This window comes from Nylanderia fulva, unplaced genomic scaffold (genome assembly GCF_048542155.1).
Source record: "Nylanderia fulva isolate GAGA-0341 unplaced genomic scaffold, ASM4854215v1 Scaffold4, whole genome shotgun sequence".
Lineage (NCBI taxonomy): Eukaryota > Metazoa > Arthropoda > Insecta > Hymenoptera > Formicidae > Nylanderia > Nylanderia fulva.
In genome coordinates, this window is record NW_028190476.1 from 3,489,444 (window position 1) to 3,512,531 (window position 23,088).

Genomic DNA, 23,088 nt, shown 5'->3' on the forward strand with positions numbered 1-23,088 from the left:
CATTTTAATCTGTCGCCCCTCGGAACTTTGACAAGTGACAGGTTTAGCGGTCGTGGAGAAAAATATTTCATTGTCGGACAAAAGTTGTAGGATTCAGACGGGGTCGTTTGACAGTGACCTTGATCTTGACCTTGGGGTCAAATTTCAAGGTCATTTGAAGGTCAATGAGCCTCGTAACTCGGAAAATGTACAGAATGAAAAAATACTTTATTATATATAGTGTTTAAAGTAAAAACTCTTGAGAGTGTGTAATGAGAAATAGGATATTTTATTAAAAATTTTGATATTGACCTTCAAATGACCCTGAAATTTTGTCTGAAACATTTTTCTTTACGACCGCTCCCTGCAAAGAGGGCTGATGGATTAAAATGGGACATCCTGTATTATGGATTACGTACGCGCAGCTTCCTGTCATGCGCGAAACGTTGAGTCAAAACCTAACCTCAATCTAGTGTCAACCTAACCTCAATCTAATGTCAACCTAACCTCAATTTATTCTTGTTGTGTACACGCTGCTGATGCGACCTGACAAAACGGTATGTCGAAGATAGTCGAGTCCCTGAAGGGGTTGAACGTCGAGAACGGCGCGATGTCAACGAAGCAAGACGACGAGGAGATGTGCGAAAAAGGCGAGCTGACGCTGTCGATGGAAGAGAAGGTGTCGCACAATCAGAATTATATCCTCGCCGTTTGCGGAACTCAAAGGCAAAGTCTATGTTTTTTTTATTGTGAGACATTTCATGTCAATCTGCAAAAAATATTACACTTTCTATTGTATTTTCTTTTATATCCATCGAAACGATACGTATTTTATTTTACAATTTGGTTACTAATTCTTGTTCCAATGTAAACTATAGTTGCTTTCCATTTACATCAAAACTCAGATAAATCTCACTTCTGTCTTTCTTCAACATCCGTCTGAGTTTTGATGTAAATGGAAAGCAACTATTGTTATAATCTTACTTGAAAATGTATCAGTGGTTTGGAGTACTTATGTAAAATGGATTAAATTGCCTGTTTTTTTTTTATATGTTGTAACTTGGTCTGCTGAACAAAAGACGTAATAGTCTTAAAGCTAAATAATGCACAATTACTGAGCTGTAACTTAATAATTATTTATTATTTAGTTTGGAAGCTATTGCAACTTTTGTTCAACATGGCATAAGCTACAATATATGAAAAAAACCTGCTAATTTAATCGAAATCCATTTCACATAATAAGATTAGTGTGGGGTACTTTGAACATTTACTTAGATTTGACATAAAGTGATCCGATATTATTATGCATCAATTTGATTTTTTTGATCAAGAACCACTATTTGTCCTATACAGTGAGTCAGAATTTAAAATTGGAGCAGCATTGTCAGATTATTCATGTGTAATATATTCTGTTGGTGAGTCCTTAAGCCGAACGATTACGCTAGAACACAATCAAGCACCTATCGTGGGAGTTAAGTTCAGTCCTACTTCCAAAAATATATTGTATACTGCTACTAATGACGGACAAATCACAGCGTGTGATTTGCGTGCTAAGGGAAAAGTTGTGGCAGAATTTAAAGGTAATCATTAGCTCTTAATAATCATAAACTAATTTTTCATCAGTAAAAGTTTTCATTATTGCAATATTCATCTACTTTAACATATATTTTAGATAACACAGAGGATGGCAAGACAAAACCTTTGGCCAGTTTTGACATTAACTGCGATGACAGGCTTCTAGCTGGTGGAACAGAACATACAGGTGGAGATGCATTTATATTGTTTTGGGATGTGAGATATAACGGTTCTAAAATGGAGAATAGAAATAATCTGCTTGGTGGATATTGGGAATCGCATATGGATGATATTACTTGCCTGAATTTTCATTCTGTCAAGCGAGATATCTTGGCATCTGGTAGTACAGATGGTTTGATGAATATATTTGATCTCACACAGACTTCAGAGGACTTGGCCTTAACATGTTCATTAAATACTGAATCATCAGTGGTAAGATAAATATCTTGCGTGTTTTATTGTAAAATAGAATATATAGAGAATTTTTTACATTAATATTGTTTTTCTTTTTTAGGATAGGCTGGGTTGGTTAACTGATGACTCTCTGTGGTGTACAACACATACATATACATTACAATTATGGAATTGCGAAGATGTCAGTGCATATGCAACATTTAAACGAAGTCACTTCGCTGTATCACAGGTTCACATTTTTTTTCAATAGAATAATTCCTTATTTTATTATTTTTATAATTTTCCTTGAAATGATCTTGAGAAATTTTATTCTGAACAGAATGAAGATAATAATTGTTATTTAGTGAGATTCCATGCCACAAATGTATTTGGACAACCATTTATATTGGCGGGTTCTAGTACAGCTACAGGGTATTAATATATAATATATATATACTTATATATATTTATGAATATAATATACTATTCAAAATTATTAAATTTTTTTTAAATATGTGGTTTCTTTCGATATTTATTGTTAGTTAAATCTACAAAATTATTCCAATAAATAATTTTCTGATTGATTTGAATAGTATGTTAACATATATCGAATTTATAATATAATCTATATTAATCTATAAACAAGTTGTATAATATTCGTATTTTTTCTAGGGAGAAATTAAGATGTATGAACGTGATGAACAATCGTCTGGAAACATGTCACAAAATCCTAGAAAATAAGCAAGTAGTACGTGATAGTTGGATTCATGAAAAGGTGAGTAGATTTAGGAGGAATTATATACTCTTTGCAACTTGAATAATTCTCAATATCATTTCTTATCTATGATTCTGCAGAGCGGTTGTTTGGTGACTGTCGGCGAGGGTAGTATTATCAATATATGGCGACAAGCGGAAACGACACAGCAAAATTCGCCCCGCAAGCTATTGACTAAAATTAATGGAAAAGGTCGCGATCGACATCACAGAACTAAACCCTATTAAATAATATGAATTAAGATTAGAGATAGATATTTTTTTCAGTATAAAAATTTTGTAAAAAATAAATGTAAATGTAATAAAACTAAAAGAGAAAGTGGAAAGATAAAAGAGTCATATAATCATATATATATATATATATAGATATATATATTTTTATATTTCCCTCACATTCTTCTTTATTACAATAACAGTTGTATGTACATTTATAATAAATAGGTATATTTGTTTATGCGATTAATTATTCAACGGCGAGTCACACATATATACTGATCAAAAAATGCAGCCACGGGTACCGTGTAAATGCCAAGGAATGTAAATCACGTGTAACCGCGAATATATGTGGAATTAATTAGACGAAGAAGAAAAGAAGGAGACTTATGACATTGGAACGATTTAGTTCCATGCCATAGCGAGAAAAACGGAGTGTATATATTGACAATTGTCATAAAAATCGTACCGAGCATTACTGAATAGAGAGTACTCTTGACCTGGAGAGTAATCAATCAAACAATTCTCAATAATAATAATAATATTAATAATAATAATAATAATATAATAATAATAATAACAGTCTATAGTAAATCTATCAAGTCAATACACTCTGCGTTTGAAAATGGTTAAAATTCTCGAAGACATCTCTCCATCGCTGTGATCCATGAGCGTATTAATAACCAAACACACACGCCCGCATATTACATATTATATGTAAATATTACAGTAACGATTCAAAAGACGATCGCAGTAAAGCGAGTATCACAATGATAACAATAGATATAGTTTTAGAGCGAAACGGTACAGTAGGTACAGAGTAAACGTACAAAAATACTTCCCATGAGCATCGGGGACGTAAAGATTCGCTAAAACGTGGAAAAAACCGCGTTACTATAATTTCATATTTATATATATATATATATTTCTATATCATCAAGGATATATATCCTTTTTCTCAAACTTTGCGTCGCCATTATCCGCGTGACATTATCCTAGGAAAAAAAAGATAGAAAACGCCACGAGACAAGGCGCGCGTAGGCCGTCGCGCTAATCCTTAGCTGTTGCTGATTTGATTCTTCAATGCGTGTGTCATCCCGCCGGGGGATTGCGTGTGTGACTTCATTTATTTTTTTATCTATTTATAATATTTTAAGGATAAATCTCACGCCGAAAGACACAGAATTTAAGGCTCCTTGGTACTCGCCGCGGCTGTCTTAGATTGTGACGTCAGAGGCGAGAAAATACACGCTGAAAATTTTTGCGTGCTATTTTTAGATAAAAAGATATATTGATAAAACACAACTTCAGATGGCTTTAGCATGCTTTTAAAATATTCCGAAAATTATCATTTTCCCTTTATAATCAATCAACTGCTGCGTTTAATTATTTTACGGTTATTGATTGACTATCAAGGGAAAAAATAGTTTTTGAAGTATTTTAATAGTGTGCTAAAACCATTTTAAGTTGTGTTGTTTAAAAATAACACGCAAAAATTTTCAGCATGTATCTTCTCGCTTCTAACATCACAATCTAACATTCTGCGGCGAGTATGAAAGAGCCTTAAGCGCACGTGATATGGATTAATTCATCCTATCGCATCGTAGTTCCACACAATTGTTTTCACAAATACGCGAAATATTTTCTCGAATCGACTACAGACAAGTTACGCATTTCAAATTCAAGTTTTGAAAGTCGCTTTGAAATTCTACGGCTTTTTGTTTTTGCTCTCTGGCGAGCGTCGCGAATGCTACTAATTATACTTTGGATTATATGTATATATTATGTTATTCTCCCGCAAAATATGAAGTCGAACACTCATCCGTGGCGGACACTAACAGCTAATCGCAATAATAGTCTGAGTTTGAGCTTTTATATGCTCGGCATCGCAGTAGATAGTAATTAAGTAATAGTAGGTATAGATTCGTATATAATAAATCATCGCTCTTATGTGTGTGCTTTTTTCCCCTTTTTTTCTTTTCTCTCGCGTAAGTTCAGCATACCTTATGGAATACTTTTAAGATCTATTGTCACCACACGATTGATTGAGACGCGAGCAGAGCTGGTAGTATTTCTTACTTAAATTTCCTTAACGAGGTGTCACGATTCATTTTAATCGTTTTTTTCTTATAGTCGATCTACTCTACAATGTGATCAATCTTCTATCTAGCCTTCGTTCAATTCGATCATATTGCATGCCAGTCTTATCTGTTAAGGAATGTATGTATTTATACAGCGTTATATATAACTATATGACCGTTTGTGAAACCGAATGGTTTAGGAATCCATAATTCGGAATCGTATTGACAATCATCACAATAATATGTTTTACGTATTAACGGAATTGTCGCGTACAGAATTGTCCTTTTTCGAATTTGAAAGACGAGAATGATGATTTGATTTGACATAATGAACTTCGCTAAAATAAATGCTAAAAAAATGCGCGGTATTGTGATACCTCTGCACTTTACATACAGGATAGTGAAGCGGCAGTACCGACGTACAGTACTTCGTATAATTCAAAGATTTCTACTTGAGAACTTTCTTCGTTGATAAGTATAATATACGTGTATAAATAAAATAAGTCAGACAATGCGGATTACAAAATCCGCGAAAAGACACAAAGGACCCGATCAGGGATGATTGGGATATTCGTTACGCAATTTTCTTGTACAACGAACTTTCCCAGTTTCTCAGTTATTTCGCGTTCGTACAGACTTGAATCATCCATCTTAAGCAACGTAATAAATAGTATAGAGTTTGTATATAGACAATAATACAAGAAAAAGAACACTCGATAAAGAATAACAATATAATGGCAGTGAATAATCTCGAAATGAAATGCCAGATGTGAATTCCTCCGCTAGTTTTATATATATATACATTCGATATTTCAGTGGAAGAAATACCAGAAGTGTGTGTATCGTGTGCATTTGACGAACGGAATTACTATTTCTGAAGCAAGCAATTTTTGTCGAAAATAAAAAGCGGTATCAATTTCGATTTGCGACAGTGGCTTGGCACACGTAACAATAGTAATGATAATCATTCATTATCGTTAATTGATAAATCTTACTTGTCGCATTAGCATTAAAATATTTTAATAGTTATGATATAAGAATAGCCATCTCTCTTTCTCTTTCTCTCACTCATGACCGCATGCATTCACAGAGATAACCGAGATACATGCGTGAAAAGAAATACATACACACGCGCGTACATTCGCTTTTTCATTCATATACTCAATTGTACATGCACACTTATGAAAAAGTATATATTTTATATTTATATATATATATATATACACATTAATGTATATGTAACCGTAATATATATATGTATTCATCTATATCTTGCATATTTCAGCAAGCAGCAACAGGTTTGCTTAAAAGATTCGTCTAAAATCTTGTTTCTAAAACTGTCAGTCGGCTTAATAACGTAACGAGCAAGACTTTAACAAGATCGGCTGATCTACTTTGCTACGTCGGCCGTTAATATTTTTCTTTCTCTCTCTTTTTCCCGCGAGCATTTCTGATCTCCTCATTACTCTTCATTCTTAATAGAATTGCATTTTATTCTTAACGTATTTCTCTCGTCAAGATAATTTCGTGAAATTTGGCATAAAAATTATATTATTGCCATCAGTTGTAACAGTTGGAACGTAATAATTATTATTTTTTTCCTCCTTCTCCCAACTATATACCAAGGCTAACTATACTCGCACTTATTAACGATAGTATCATCATCGTGTCGTGTAAAGATAAAATGAATTATCGTATTGCACTAAAGTATGACCTCGCCGAATGTGAAATAAAGAGCAATAAAGGTGCATCCTGCCATAAGAAACAATTAAATCCGTAGTGTAAAAAAGTGGGACACGATCCAGGTAGCGAGCGTATGTCATTCTGACGTCGAGTGACGTCACTGAACGTCAAAATGATGTCAGTTTGCTACTTGGGAATACAAGAACGACGCGAAATATAAGATTACGATGAGAGACTTTAAAAGAGTTGCGTCCGCGAAGCGGACAAAGTATAGACTGTATTAAACCGCGAGAACTTTATGTCGAAAGTCAAAAGGACTTGACGCGGCTGCGGGTCTGACTGTTTCGCGATTGGCTGCGCGGCGACGGTGTCGGCGTGGAAGTTGGCGTGGCTGAACCAGTAGCGGCGGCGGCGCGCGACGAACGCGACGAGTGCTTGCGACCGAATCGAAAGAATCGTCAGAAAAAGATCACCTCTTCCTCCAGCGGCTGCTGCTGCTGCTGCGGTTGTTGCTGTTGCTGCGATTGCTGCTCCGCGTTCCGTTGTTGCTGCTGTTGCTGTTGATGAGTGTACGAGACTTCAGGCGGAGAGCGGGTAATTCGAAGCGAACGATTCGACGAGTGCGTGTGACTGCTGCCGATTCCGTGATGATGGCTATTTCCTAGCTCCGGCGAGGAGTACGCAGAGCTGGTGACGATCGCCGGGCTGCTGCCCGTTCTAGAGTGCCGATCTGGACTGTTATTACTCGCGGTACTGCCGCTTCTATCGTATGAGAAATATAAATACATGTTTATTGTGGAATATTAACGTGACATTGACGCAAAACGCAGTAGATCCTACCTTGTATTGTTGTTATTCCCGCTGGCGAGTTTCAGCGGCAGTTGCTGTTTGATTGGCAGGTTGCTTTGCACCTTCTGCTGATTGGTCGCGCTGATTAGATTCAGGGGAATGCGTTTCGCTTCGGATTGCGCCTTGGTGCGCGCGGTTTGTTGCATCGCTTCGGTGCTCTGCGTCAAATGCGACAGATGAATCGTCGTCGAGCCGGTCGTGGAACTTCCGACCAACGTAACGCCTTGTCGTTCTAACGCCTCGAGTCGTCGGTACAGCTGATCCCGTTGCTGCGTCACGTCCCGCTGCTCTGCAGCCAGTTGTTCTCTTTGCCGGGCCAGCTCGGCGCGTTCCTCTTCCATCTGCATCTTCTCCTGCTGAGAAGCGACGCGAAAGTCCGCTTTCTCTCGACAGAGCTGATCCTGCAGATTTCGCAGTTCTTCCAACTGTCGATTCGGATTCGGACGACTGTTGGAGGATTTAGCCGTGCCGCCGTCCTTACACGAGGCCAGTTGCGCTTGCAGACTGTCGATCGTCGTCATCTGACTGCTGATTATACAGAGCAATGTATAAACGTGATGAGACAAACGTATTGCCGCCCACTGCTGATCCTTGTTCGTCTCCAGTTCTTGGCCCTCCTTCTCGTCGGGGTTTTCTTTCGGTAATTCGCCGAGTTTCGGAACGGGAATTACCGTGTGCACGGCGTTCGGATCGCGCAACGGGTGTCTCTCCTAAAATTAAAATTGAAGCATTTGATGATTACATTTTCATGTAATCGTGTTCTTATTCTTTGTTTCCTTATTATGATCCTTATGTACCTTATTATGATCAAAACCAGCGAAAGTTTCGGCTCTTCGAGGCACGCAAAGAGCTGGTGGAACATAAGCTTCGCTATGACGTTCACCAGCGGAGCTTAAACTTCTCGATAAATTAGCGCCGCCCGCGCTGAACGACAACGAGCTAGCGAGACGCGTCGCTTCTTTAACAGCTACAAACACCTACGTTAAACACATAAACATTTTTCTCTGGTCAGTTCATATTCCAACTAAATTGAGGATCCAATAAATGATCGCGAAATATAATTTAAAAATATGATTGAACATTAACCTCCTGCCACAATTGAGTGGTATCGGTCCTCTCGTTGTGCACCAGTCGTGTATAATCAGCGCCTTCCTTCTCGAGTTTCTCGATTATCTCATTATCACTCTCGTTCCCGTTCCAAATATTCGCTGCTTGTAAAAGTCGCAATTGCAAATTGATCTTCTCCTCAAACAGCAGCGCTTGCTCGGTATCTTTTTTCCGTAATTCGCCTGTAATAAAACCAATTTATTTGAAAATATAATCGCACAAAATGACAAATAGCAATTGTACAATGATGACAAAAGGTTCCCTAACAGTCAAATATCTTGGAAAATAATGACTATAAAGGACCATGCCATATTTGACTTATAGAACTTTTTGCCGTGTGTTCACTGTAGAAAAGAGCTAGGAGAAAGCAGAACATACCGACAATTCTAAGTATGTGTGATTCCTTAGCCTTGGCAATACGTTGCTTCTCTTCGACAGAAACCAGCGAAATTGAGGAGGAGCGAATATCTCGTAATTCGTTACTATTTTCCGTCAGCGCGTCGGTCTCGAACTCTTGCGGACAAGCCTCGACCGCCGATCGAATAGCCCGTATCCATAGCTGTTTGTCTTTTGGTTTCTGAATCTTCAGTTCGAACATCTCAGGTTCAGCCGGGTTGCTGCTTATCAGATAAATACTGGACTCTTGACGGGCTTTTTCGCGGACCAACAGTTTCTGCAGCGACACTATACCGGCTTTATTGTCAGGCACGAAGAACGCGTATTTCTGATCCCTCTCAGCCAAGAAAAACAAAATGTCTGAGAGTACGACCACTACGATGGCAATCATTTTGCCGCGACCTTGCATCAAGTATGCAGTGCCCTCGAACTTCAAGATTCTGTTGATTATGTCCGACTTTTTAAATTTGGCACCACGATACGTCGCGAATGACTTCGCGTCGATCCTGCAAAAACATTATCGTTCATAGTTTCAGGAGAGATAAATGATGCTAAAAAATAAGAAAAAAAATCGAAACTCACTTATTGTATATCTCTAACTTTCTATCTTCTCGTTCCTTATCGGCTACGCAGGCGTCTACATCAGCCAAGATCTCCTTAACGAGGACCAGTGCTTTACGTAGATCGTCACTTTCGTCTTGCACAGTACTGGTTTTGATGAGTGGCTCGATCAGCAACGGATACTTCGTCAAACGTTGAGTAACAAAAAGTATACACTCGGGTATACCTTTCTTTTTCAACAAGGGATTCGTCTAAGGACACAAATAACTCATTTTACTGGATTGTACCGTTCACCCTAGATTTCATTCGTCTCGCTTATCATTGAAACGTACCTGACAGTGTCGTACGAAACGGGCGAAGCGAGGATCGTTGCGCAGGTAGTACTTGTACGCCTCGGCGGCGTCTCGGTGACGACTGCAAAACTCCCCGTACGCGCTCTTCATGCGTTGCGCGTTCTCTCCCGAGAACTGCTCGACTAGAATGTCGGCGATGGTGGAGACTACGGGATTCGCGTTTTGCCGTTTTCGCAATTTCTGCAGAAACCGCAGATGGATGTCGATCAGATCCCGCAATCGGGGAAACATACGCTCGAGGTCCGGCTGACCTAGACGAAAGTGCCGTCGCAATCCCTCCGCAAAGATCTTCTCCATCGCAAGCAGCACCAGACAATGATGCTTTTCCGTGAGCACGAATTCATAGATATGTTCCTGCCTCTTTACCTCGCGGTCGCAATGATCGACCAGGCGCAACGCGACGTTGCGTCCGATCGCGGAGCTCCAGGAGTCGGGTTCCTCCTTTCCCAACGTCAGCTCGGGATCTATTTCTTCGAGATCGCCTATGGTAAACTGATGAACGTCGTCTCCGAAATCAAATTCCTCCCATCCGCTGAAATGTGACAAAATTATTCTCTTAGATTTTTTTTATTGGTTTTCAGTCTTATTTTAGATTTTGTGGCCAGCAAGACCAGACCTATCAAGGTCAGCACAGGCCAAATAAAAAAATAGAAGTCTTATTTTAGCGTTATGAGAAATATTAATATCTATAGCAGCAATATTGCTACTTTAAGGTTCCTGGATTCTTGTTGCGGCTATGTCAGATTGTGACGTCAGAGGCGAGAAAGCATACGCTGAAAATTTTTAGATGCCACTTTTAAGAGATATTTCGATGAAACACTATTTCAGATGACTTTAGCACACTTTTCAAATATTCTTTTCCCTTGACAATCAATCAACAACCGTAAAATAATCGTGATATCAGACTTTGTCAGAATGACTGCGTATGTGCAAAGACTAAATAAACTGGGCCTCATTTTACAGTTGTTCATTTTAATTATACAAGAAAAAAGAATAGTTTTCAAGGTATTTTAAGAGTGCTAAAACTATCTAAAATGCTGTTTCATCGAAATGTCTTTTTATTTCGAAATAGTATCTAAGAACTTTTAACGTGTGTTTTCCTGCCTTTGACGTCTCAATTCCAACATGGCCGGTAAAGAGCCGGAAACCTTAATTAATTACATGGGCTAAAGTTTATTATATTATAATATCTATATAGGAAAAAGAAAAAAAAGAGAAGATATTTACAAACCTGGGAAGATCACGATGTTGCCCGCCCTCGCCATCTTTTTCTTCGTTTATCGTTTGACTGAAAGAAAGATATAGCTTTGTTTCATAAAGCACTATATGTGAAATAGAAAAAATCTTACTCTCCCCGTAAACAATGCATACAACGTTAGGTTGAATTCCAGCTTGAGAGACTCTTGAAATTAATCTATTGAGATGTCGACCTTTTGTTAAGAAGACTGAAGAATATATTACACGTCGCAAAATTGTCTTTTCAGTTTAGTCTGATCCTATCCATACAAACCTTGCGTAAGATGATACTTGACATCTTCGTTTAAGCATGTCTTCATTCAATTCTCATTATGCAATCAATATATATATATATATTAACATATATGTATATTATTGAATTATACTGCATTGTAAATATAATTATTGCTGCTAGTTGCAATGCATAGCCGTGATAAAGCTAGCAGGTTCAAGAAAAATTCAGAGAGAGATTAACATCTTTTCATATTAATTAGCAAAGGGTAACCTGCGAGAGCCCTCAAGACTCTGAGTTCAGGTCGGGTGGGATATGTGTCGTAATTGCAGCCACTTCCTCTTTTCCACCGCTCCTATCATATCCTATGATTTATGCTTAAACTTGGCTAATTCAACACAGATTTACGTATAACGGGGAAAATTCGAAGAACATTATTCATTTTATGCTCATTAGACTATAAATCCCGACCCGACCCAAAACCCCAAAACAAATTACTGCGAAAACTGTCTATATAAATGTTCAAGTATGAAGTTTCGATGACATTGAGAAATGTGGAAACGATGAGATAAAAAAAAATATGACAAACTATGTGTGATTAATTGACAGGGCTAAACTGGGTGTAAACTTGTGTAAAATGGAAAGGAGAGATAGAGACTGTGTAATAATGTATGTAATGAACATGTATCTATTATATGATATATGTCTATAAAATGTATTATATATAAATGATGATGTATATATGAAATATATGTAATTATATTATGGAGAAAAAATACCTTATGGACTAACACTCGTGAAGTCTTACGAGCTAGAATTTAAGACGAAGATTACAACGAGAAGAGATGTAACACAAAAAATATATGTATATATACGTATATATATCTCATTGTATGGACACAAATTATAGAAGAAGCAAGCACAAGATCAGAAGCACAGGCAGGGCAAAGATATGACGTTTCTTCCGACTATACAATACGGAAAACTCGAATTGCCATTTGGACAGATTCATATGAACAATATATGTGTATACGTGTATATAGGTATATGTGTATGTGTGTGTAGGTATGTTTGTATGTAGATATGTGCGAGAAAAAAATCGAGGAACGAGAGACGCGCGCCTTTTTACCAGACACGTGTAAGAATAACACACGAACAGAAACGAACGGAACGCTTTCGGAACAGAATACAGGAGGAACACATCAGATATCAGAGACTTACTTGACTCCGAGTTTAGTAGCGACTCGCCGCCAAGGGCTGTAGCTTGACATGGTTTTCTTGTGGCTGTTAATTTCCCTTTAATCGTCGTACAATCGATCAGTTTGCACGTGGTTGCACGAGGGGGAATGCACGGGAGAAGGAAAAAGCACATAACTGCATTAGGGCAACTTCATTTCGCCTGTGTTAGGCTGTTTTTTCCTCCATTTTCCATGTTAATTTTTCTTTTCTTTTTGACTTTACGTGTCGATCTACCTATCTTAACGAATCGTTCCCCAATGTTATGCAAGATGATTTTTTTTATTCGTCAATAGATAGCCTTATGTTCTTTTATCAAATGTGACATGACGTTAAAATTAAAAATATGAAAAATAATCCTCAAGATTGCTAAGTAAGTGCTATCATCATTGCTTCTCGTTGTCGTGTTTACGTAATTACGGATAATATCAATCTAACTAGTATTATTTTAGGTATAGCTTGTGTATTAGTAAACCAAAAACTGAAGGTAGTCTGAGCATATGGTATTCTGTATAAGTAATACGTATAATATGTAAACAATATTATCAATCAAGATGTAGGCGGCGCGAGGCTGAACGCGCTAAAGCTTGCCGTACTATTGATGTTGCTAAACTGCAAAATTAATGAAGAAATAATAAGCTTCTGAGCCAGCCAAAGCCTCGGAGTAACAAGCAGACGCACAACTCTCTTTTTTCTGTTTAAAATAGTTCAAAGCTTTTCAAATATCTCACATATTTTATATATACTATCTACTTATTATTTATACATTAAATATGACATATAAAAAAATATTCTTTTTACTCCATCAATAAAATTATTAAATATATCTGTTTCTCGCCTAAGAAAAAAAATATATATATATCTGACGAAATATAAAAAAAAGAATCCTAATCTGCCAATTGAGTCAAACACGATCCGAGTTACTTATTACTCATTTCGCACAAGTATAAAAGGAGTTTGTTACAAACTCCGAGCTTAGGCCCAGCGCCATGCCATTTGCGTGCGAATCTTGAACCACAGATACGCAGATCCAATGCAAAAGATGTATGAATTTTCGTCGATGAAACTTATATTACCTTCCGCTTCCGGACGACGCTGGCAGAGGCAACGACGTTGTGGAACCACGTTTGTTAATGCTGCTGTTACTCGAGATTGTAGAGACGCTTGACGAAGACTTTGACGCGGACTTGCCGGACTGATGTTTAGATTTCACGCATTCCAACACCAATTGATCCTTACATCCTTGGTTCTGATGAACTGACGCTCCACAATCTGATTTAATATTTAAAAATTAATTAAATTTTATTTCTACAAAAAGTTAATTTATAAAAGACGAGATAATCACCTTTTTATTCAAGGCTCTTGGCTCCTCGCCGATCATGTTGGTATTGTGACGTCATCGAAATAGCTTTTTCTCACCTATCACGTCACAATCTAACATAGCCGCGACGAGAACCCAGGAGCCTTAACTCGAAATAAATAATTTGCTTACTGTCGCAATGAAGGAGCGGCTTATTTGTCGAATGTTTCATGCAAACGTCACATAGTAAGTTTCCTTGAGATCCCACCGTCATCGTTACCCACAGATGTTGCTGCTGACTGGTCTTTTTCCCACTTTTATCCTGAAATAAGATTTTAGTACGGTTGATTCATTAGAAACGGTTTTTTTTAGATATATCGGATAATTGCAATTTAAGTTATCGCTTTACCTTCTTTTTACGAAAGAAGATAGAGCCACGCTTTCTTCTGGTCTTTTCGGAATGATGGTCATCGTATGCAGTTCTACTGAAAAATCAGCATAAATGTCGACATTGTTCGATTTCAAATGAGATGTTTGAAAAATTGTATCTTGTAGGTGATCAGCAGTGCAACTATAGAAGCATTTCGAATTTACTCACAACTCATTATAAGATATATAAAAGTGTGTATGTATATGTATGTGTGGCCTCTGTGCAATCAAAGCTACGTGTTGAAAAAGAAGTGTGTAGCATGCACGAGCTATGTGTGACAAGGCAATTTTCGTAAATTGGCATTTAAAAGATTCAATAATTCTCGTTTAACGAGTCTCAAGTGACATTAAACTGCCATAAAACATATATCAAAATCTAAATATAATAAAAATGCGTATATATCTCAAAATCAACAATGTCTAGTTTCATCTATGTTTGGTCTTGCAGTTGTAATGTAACTACAGACTCCCTTTCTATTTGCGACTGACAAAATCGATCGACTGGCGGCAAACTGGCGTACAAACCATTTCCATCAGAGATATTAAAAATTTGCAGTATCATAAATAATTCGGTTGAATATATATAAAGATTTTAAGAGGCAAGTTTTTTACTCACTCGGTCAAAAGCTCATCAAGGGATATCTGGACACTCGGAGTGCCTTCCCGGTCTTCATGGAATTCGTGGCTATGTGGTGTATGTAGGTCCTCGGTTTCTGTCTCACTCCCGCTACCCTTTTCGTGTCTTTCATGACGGCTGTTTCATGCAGGATCGTATAGCAAAATGTTCAAGTACAAAACACAAAACTAAGCAACTATCGTGTAAAATAAAGTCTTATAGTTGAGATATTCTGATACTATATTACAGAAGAGCACATCGATATAATATTTGAAATAGCAAACTGCTTGCGTTTACGAGAAGTGATTCCACGATTGGCAAATGTGATCGATAAAAGAAAGAAAGAAAGAGAAATGTGTATTACTACTATTACTACTACTACTTTTAAATCAATAATGAATATATATGTTACTATTTATTATTTGATCTCGTGTAGAATAAAAGTTTCAAGATATTAATTATATCGATAAATAATAGAAGAGAGATTTTTTTTCAGCAAAATGCATAAAATATTTCTTTTATATTAAATTGTTAACTTATAATTCTAATCCGATATGACATTTTCTTGTATTCATGTTTCATGTGGCTTACGATACAACGGCACGCGAGCAAGCAGTCATGCTAAAAGATCTACATAATGCAGAATGTTTTAAGCATTCATGAATGTAGATATCTCCGAAAACGAGAGAGAAACAGAGACATCTCCATTCTATTTGTTTATAAAAGTTCATGCATGAACGTCTGCGTTTATTTTTTGAAATGAATTTCTACTTGTGCGAAAAATTGAAAAATCTTCAAAAAAGACTTGAAACAAGATGTAAATATATGCGCGTGAAAATATATAAATGTACACACATGAGTGTCTACGCACACATGAATGTACACGGCGTAAAATGTGTGCATAGCTTTTTTGTGCGTTAATTTCTAACAAGATCGCAAGCTGAATTACGATGTTGATCGAGAGTTTAAATGAAAAGTTTCTCAATGAATAGAAAACGCATGGTAGTTTCTAAGATCTCTTCATCATCGATTCAGCTGTGCGATCTTGATCCATTCGCATAACAGAACTTACGCTGCGAGTGAAGGCGTCGTTCGTGTTCCGGTTTCGGCTAAATGAACCTGCGGTGTAACGATCGAAGGCGTCGATATAGATTTCTGAAGAGGTAAACGCGAACCAGTCAGCCCTGGCATTAAACTGCTACTTTCTGCTAATCTCTGACTACCCCTCTTTGTGACTATCTTCTGATATTCGCTCTGTCAAAGAAAAATTCTCTATGTAGTATGCTTATGCGCGAGGATGGAGGGAATCGCGTATCCCTTGTAGGGGGATGGGGATCTCTGAAATTTACCTGCACAAGATCAGCTTCGTTCAGCGAGTGAGTGCTCGTTTGCGACCTGCATGCTCGATTGCCTACGCCTACTGGCCCGGCACACGATTTCCCATCTAATTCTAGCTCGTTTTCGCTGTCTAGGCTACTTAAACTAATGCTGCGTTGTCGCTGAAACGAGTAAATGGGGTACGTTGTGATTGTGTGGCGAGCATTAAGAGCGGCGGCCTCGGCGGGAAGCGTATAATGCGCAAGCGACCAGAGCCATGCCACCATCGTAAAGCGGGAAGAGTGTCAAGAGTGACCGGGCATTTGAGACCGACGTAATTTCGACGAGTTCAGATCTCGATGCTACGCAGAGCAAGCGCGCGAAGAAACGGAAAATGTTTATACCTCTCTTAAGACTCCTCGTCGATCATGTTGAAATTGTAACGTCAGAGGCGAGAAAACACACAAATTCTTAGATGCCATTTCCGAATAAAAAGATATTTCGGTGAAACAGCACTTCAAATGGCTTTAGCACACTCTTAAAATATCTCTAAAAGCTATCCTTTTCCCTTATAATCAATCAGCAGCTGTAAAATGACTATAATATGACTGTAATATTTAAATGTTTTCATTTACAAACGGCATCTGAGAATATTCAGCGTGTGCTTTCTCGTTTCTGACATCACAATCTAACAGCTCGGCAAGGATCTAGAAGTCTTAAATCATGGAAAAATGCACATTACATAAAGATAATGAAAAGAAATATTTGCGTAGCATCAAAATCCTGCGGCATCGAAACTTGAACTCACCGAGATCGGACCGTGCCCTGGTTTCAACAAGTAACGGATGATATTAACCATATTTTGGGCCTGCAGATGATTCTGCCCAGAATATCGGCGATTACCACGCCGGCTCTCCTCCAGGTCCTCTAGATCCCCGGTCCAGCTGCGTCGCCTGTCTATACTCTGCGATTGTTGCATGCGCGCGCGACCGCCTGCCGACGTCGGGAAATGCGTCGGAGAACTGTTGGTGGAGCAGTTGACGAAGAAGATGTCCGGATCGGAGCCAGTGTCGTGATGATGATTGTTACCAGAACGAGACGCGAGCTCAGCGGTACAGGCCAGCGGACACAGAGACGGGCAAGAGGAAGTCAATCTCTGAGGAGCGTCAGAACCGTTGGACGCGCGAATGTGATATCCTAGAGTGCCCAGTGTAAGGTCTCGCATGCGCTGAATGCAATCGTGGATCTCGTGCAGCTGCTGCAAGTTCTCCTCTACAAAAACCAAAAAGAAACAACATTTTATTGCTCGCGTTAAATCGTATCTTTTTATTTCTACACTTTTTTAATCAATTATATTCATTTTTTTTATATAAATTCAAATAGTATAACTTGTGAAAGGATCTCGCACTAAATACATAAGACTTAGGCTTTCGGCGAAATTGGCTGTTTTTTTCATATATTGTAGCTTATGTCCTAGAGAGCAGATCATAAAATACAGCATGTAAGGAAACCAACTGATCTTACCAAGATTTAATTTTAATATGGAGTTTTTAAAGCTACATAAAATCCTAAATGAAATTGAATCTCGATAAAATCAGCTGATCTTTTCACATATTGTAACTTATGACTTGGTTAATGATTTATAGCCAGCCAAACACAAAAAATTAAGCTTTTGCGAGTTGTTTGACTGGTTGTAACTCAGCAACTATTGAATGTTTAGCTTTGAGGCTATTACATCTTTTGTTTAGCAAGTCATAAGCTACAACATATATATATAAAAAAACGCAATTTGGCACGGGATCCTTTGATTAAAACAAGAACCATAGCGTTCGGTACACTCGAAGTTTCAATCTTGCATTTTCATATCTGTCATCTGGTGAAACGTTACCTAGGACCGGACAGTTCTTGGCCAGACCGGGTGAGTGCGGCGTGACGCTAATGATGGGTACCAGAGGATTAGGCTGGGTTTGTATATTAGTGCCGAGTGCGAGCAACGGGTGTTGCTGCTGCTGCTTCTGTTGCTGCCGCTGGTGCTGCTGTTCCTCGCCGCTCTCGGACATGACGATCGACGCTTTGTCAGTATTGTCTTTGGTGATGTAGCCAATCTCCGCATGCAGACTCAGGCCGCGCAGATCCCCATTAATGATGGGCGGCACGCGATCGCAGTCGGAGTGCGATGAGCCAAGGTAATCGGTTATTACATCCTCCTCGCTGTCCTCGCCGCTGTTCGGACACTCGTCTGCAAGCATGACAGGTTCGATAAGCATGACAAGTCTGACAGGTATATCTTCATCATCATTGCATCCCTAGCTACATTAACTGAACGTTATTAATTTTGAAACGCCGTAGTCTATCGGGAAGGAAAGCCTTTCTCCGTTCTATTTCTAGGACATGTGCGCAATCGGGGGACACAACAAGGTGTTAGGTGTTTTTTCGTCGCTCGATAGCGCAGGATGGGACGGAGGAGATGTAAAAAAAGGGCAAAGTAGTTTATTGGCGCGGTGCATACACGACTCGTCGTGTGTTTAATCGCGCGGAGGGAGAGTTTCCAAAGCGCGATACCGGAAAACCGATATCTAAACGTCGTCCTCCTCGCGCCGTCTCACTATTGACTCGGCTCCGGGGCTCGGGAACAAACGAGGGACTCTGCGACAATCGCGCCGGCCCCCGCGACGGCGTCATCTCCACGGCGTCAGCTCCGCTCTCTTTCTCTCTCCTTCTTCGCTACCGCATAAAGGCATATTTCAATGGAAACCAGGTCAAATCACGTATTCCGTCAGCGACGACGTATTCGCGTGCCGCTTTAAGCGAACGGATAACGTAACGTCGTCTTCTCGAGGTGACCTTCCTACGACGTGTTTCATCCAAACGAGTTCTCAATCTCTCCGAGAGTTCATGATATCTGCTGGTACGCTAAGGTCAAATCGGGCGACCGAATGTTCAATTGTAAAGATCTCACAGCGACGTCGGTTCATCATTGTTCATTCTTAAACACGCGGTTTGAGCAATCTCTTTCTCTTTCTCGCGTTACCTCATTTCGTGAGAATCTTAACGTAACGCGTCGCACGGGGTAAGGGTAAGGTAAGGTACTCTGCAAGGCTGCTCTCGGTTCGACTCGTGCTCTTAATTCCGACGTAAGCAGGATCTGTGCTATAATTCCCGTGACACGTTAATTATGTCGACGTCCTTTATGCGCGCCGCTGATACCAGTTGTAGGATTTCTCACGGATCCCTCTCTTTCTCTCTCTGCACTGTCTCGCGTGTACAGGCCCCGATCCTTTCCCAGGGGAGGTCCTTTCTCCGCAAACTTCTCTCGCGATGTGTACAATCTCTCATCTCGCGTTGAAATTGATTGTCGTTGTTCTTGACAAAAAAAGAATAAAAAAAACATTGGGATGCTCGCGCGAAGGTATAATAAATAGATCCAGCGTACCGTGGCCGGAGCGACTTTTCCGGGTGGAAAGGAGCTGACAGACTGTTGCTTTTCCCCCTGTGTAGCTCCCGGAGCGCGAATTGATCCGCTGGTTCGCGCGCGCCATCTCTCTCCCTCACCCTTTTCTTCTCCCCCGACCTCCACCCTTCCGTGCACCCTATAAGTCGCCGTCGCCAACCTTCAACTCGCGCCGCCTCCCCCACCATCACCCTCAACCCCTCATCGTCCTTCCCCACCTCCAACCCGCTGTTGGCATCAGCACAGCAGCATGTTTGTTAGATTTGTATCTTTCCATCCCTTGCGAGATAAGTGTGATACAAATCTCTAATTGTCAGCCGCCCCCAGATATCTTCGGAGGAGAATAATAATCTTCTAATGATCTCTTTCCGGATTTTCTTTTTTATTTAATTATCCGAGCGTCGTCTTTTCTTTGGAAACTGAAGAGAGAGGTTTAAATCCTGAACTCCTTTAGGAATAGTTTCTTCGAGATATCGATTAATTTCGATTCAAGTTCAAATCTGTGATCAATTTCACGTCGGTTAACTTTAACCTCCAGTTAAACTATAATCTTTGCCTCTTTTTATAAAAACATATCTGAAAAGAGGCAAAGATATAATTTAATTGAAGTGTAACTCACGTGAAATTGGCCATAGATTTGAACTTGAATAGAAGTCACTCGATATCTCGAAAAAATTGCTCGTAAAGGTATTCAGGATTTTAATTTCTCTCTTTAGTTTCCAAAGGAGATGCGATGCCCTGATAATGAAATGAAAAAAATTCTGCAAAGATTAGAAGCACGAAAGATTATTATCCTCCTCCGGGGATATCCGGAGGCGGCTGACAATTAGAGATTCGTATCACACTTATCTCGCAAGGGATGGAAGAATATAAACCTAAGAAACATGAGAGAGAGAGAGAGAAACACAGGACCAATTTCATCAACGTTCAGATACGTTCTTAAAAAGAAACAAAGATATAGTTTAATCAGAAGTTTAATCGACGTTGGTGAAATTGGACCTGTGTCTCTCTCTCTCTTTCTCATATTTATTAGATTTCTTTCCATCCTTTGCGAGATAAGTGTGATATGAATCTTTAATTGTCAACCGCCTCTGGATATCCCCGGAGAAAAATAAGTTTCCTTCTAATAATCCTTCTGGAATTTTTTTATTTAATTATCAGAGCATCGCCTCTCCTTTGGAAATATTAAAGAGAAATTCTGAATACTTTTATGAATAGTTTCTTCGAGATATCGATTAATTTCGATTCAAATCTGTGGCCAATTTCATGTCAGTTAACTTTAATCTCCAATTAAATTATATCTTTGCCTCTTTTTAAAAACGTATCTAAAAAGAGGCAAAGATATATACAATAGTTGAAGGTTAACCACAGATAAAATTTGCCACAGATTTAAACTTGAATCGAAGTTAGTCGATATTTCGAAAAATTATTCATAAAGGTATTCAGAATTTAAATTTGCCGTCTTTGGATGTCTTCGGAAAAGAATAATAAAATCTTCCGTGCTTCTAATAATCCTTCTGGATTTTTTTTAATTATTAGAGCATCGCCTCTCCTTTGAAAACTGAACCGAGAAAGATTTAAATCTCTTTATGAATAGTTTTCTTCGAAATATCGATTAAAGTTCAAATCTGTCTCTCTCTTCTTCTCACTTTCTACAAATATAATTAGAAAGGGACGAGAGAATTTTATATAGTTAAAAAGGTTACGGTCGATGATTATATAAGCGAATCCGTGAATTGGAGAATTTCACGTTTCGAATTCTATTGAGATAAATTATATCAAAAAACTAATTCATTTCTCTCTTTGTCCGTAGTATTGAAATTTTAATCCGGGAGAGCTCTTCAATCTCCTGTTATTTATAACTTGTGTAAGTTTTGAAGTTTATAACAACTTAGATGCTTCGATATAATGACGCGACTTTATGCTTTCACTTTAAACTATAATATTTCTTTAAAAAAGATATACACGAGATATCACGTGCAGATCCAATTAGGTAAAATAAAACTTTGTATTGAAAATTATTATGTACATTAATTTTAGTAATTAATAATGTTGGTAATTAAAAAGTTATTTATCGATAATTCCAATCGCTTTACATATACATATATGTATATCTAGATAAAACTGATAACTGATATAATTTGAAAATGCGATATATACAAGAATGTTGCTGTGTTCATCGTTGATGTTTGAAAATATTTTTGAAATTAAATATCACGCATGATATGAAGACTGATATTAGAAGAACTATTATCCGTAGGCTCTTACTGCATTAATATTCTACATCTGAATGTGCGAGATGTATAATATAATGAAGAAAGAGAAAGAGGAATACGTGTCTTGCATTTCTAAACGCATTAAATAATTAAATACTTGATTTTACTTCACAAATAAAGTTCTCTCTCTCTCCCTATTTCTTTCTTCACATACACATATCTCTGTTCTAAAACATTTATATCTTCGATACACCATTTCCTCATCTGACAGTTCTCTATCAATTTGCCGCGTAAAAGGTTTCGCCGCAGCAGTAACAAATATCGACGATGTAATAAACAACCTTTCGACAACTGCGTAAATCGATTATTTATCAGTACGGTGACCATATTTTCTAAGAGAAGATAAAGGACAAACTGAAAATGTTAAGGCTTCAACATGTTTCCAAATCAATTTGGGATAAAAAGAAATCAACGAGCAAAAAAAAAAAAATAATTCTGTGTCTATCAGAAATTTACATATTTTTATAGTTTGAAACTGATTCGACTATGTTAAAACAAATCCTTGGTTTCTTAAATAAATTCCAGATAAGAAGTTTCTTTGTTTTTGTTTCTCAAATTCTTAAGGCTTCTCACCACGTCCATGTTAAATTGTAACGTCAGAGACGAGAAAATATACATTGAAAATTTTTGCGTGTCATTTTTAGATAAAAAGATATTTTGATGAAACGCACAATTTTTTAGATGGTTTTAATACACTTTTAAAATACTCCGAAACTATTTTTTTTCCTTGATAGTCAATCCACAACCGTAAAATAATTAAAACAGACGGATTGGGCTTCATATTATATTTTACAGCTGTTGATTAATTATAAGAGGATTATAAAAGGAAAAACGTTAGTTGTCGGAATATTTTAAAAATGTATTAAAGCTATTTAAAATTGTGTTTCATAAAAATGTTTTTTTATCTAAAAATGGCACGCAAAAAGTTTCAGTGTGTTTTTCTCACCTCTAACTAATATACTACGATATATCAGACATTAAAGCACTAAATAAAAAATAAAGGACAAACTTAAGTTTTAGAGAAATAAATA

The 23,088-nt window shown here is 38.0% G+C and overlaps 2 protein-coding genes across 12 annotated transcripts in view; one reads left to right on the forward strand and one right to left on the reverse strand.

The window, feature by feature from the left end:
• The first annotated feature begins 10 nt into the window (after nt 1–10).
• On the forward strand, nt 11–3,173 carry LOC114937983 (WD repeat-containing protein 89). The gene is made up of 7 exons (XM_029311671.2): nt 11–705; nt 1,333–1,559; nt 1,652–1,986; nt 2,069–2,197; nt 2,288–2,379; nt 2,620–2,722; nt 2,803–3,173. Exons 1-7 carry the CDS (start codon nt 539–541, stop codon nt 2,947–2,949), a joined length of 1,200 nt encoding a protein of 399 aa, XP_029167504.1. The 5' UTR covers nt 11–538; the 3' UTR covers nt 2,950–3,173.
• Nucleotides 3,038–23,088, reverse strand: part of cyst (rho guanine nucleotide exchange factor 18 cysts) — a 23,082-nt gene continuing 3,031 nt past the window's right edge. For 3 of the 11 annotated variants that reach the window (XM_029311781.2, XM_029311782.2, XM_029311783.2), the window contains exons 3-19: nt 18,219–18,569; nt 17,139–17,602; nt 16,363–16,512; nt 16,086–16,267; nt 15,014–15,151; nt 14,378–14,453; nt 14,161–14,290; nt 13,745–13,940; nt 12,654–12,728; nt 11,196–11,252; nt 9,944–10,496; nt 9,633–9,862; nt 9,033–9,556; nt 8,634–8,836; nt 8,345–8,524; nt 7,539–8,257; nt 3,038–7,460 (exon numbers count right to left, since the gene is read on the reverse strand). In XM_029311781.2, coding sequence (XP_029167614.2) covers nt 7,157–7,460; nt 7,539–8,257; nt 8,345–8,524; nt 8,634–8,836; nt 9,033–9,556; nt 9,633–9,862; nt 9,944–10,496; nt 11,196–11,252; nt 12,654–12,728; nt 13,745–13,940; nt 14,161–14,290; nt 14,378–14,453; nt 15,014–15,151; nt 16,086–16,267; nt 16,363–16,512; nt 17,139–17,602; nt 18,219–18,569 — 4,532 coding nt within the window. In that variant the 3' untranslated portion in view covers nt 3,038–7,156. Of the gene's footprint in view, nt 7,461–7,538; nt 8,258–8,344; nt 8,525–8,633; nt 8,837–9,032; nt 9,557–9,632; nt 9,863–9,943; nt 10,497–11,195; nt 11,253–12,653; nt 12,729–13,744; nt 13,941–14,160; nt 14,291–14,377; nt 14,454–15,013; nt 15,152–16,085; nt 16,268–16,362; nt 16,513–17,138; nt 17,603–18,218; nt 18,570–19,763; nt 19,870–23,088 lie in introns of those variants that run through there. The other 8 variants (XM_085486031.1, XM_029311788.2, XM_029311784.2 and 5 more) reach the window with 8 other exon arrangements.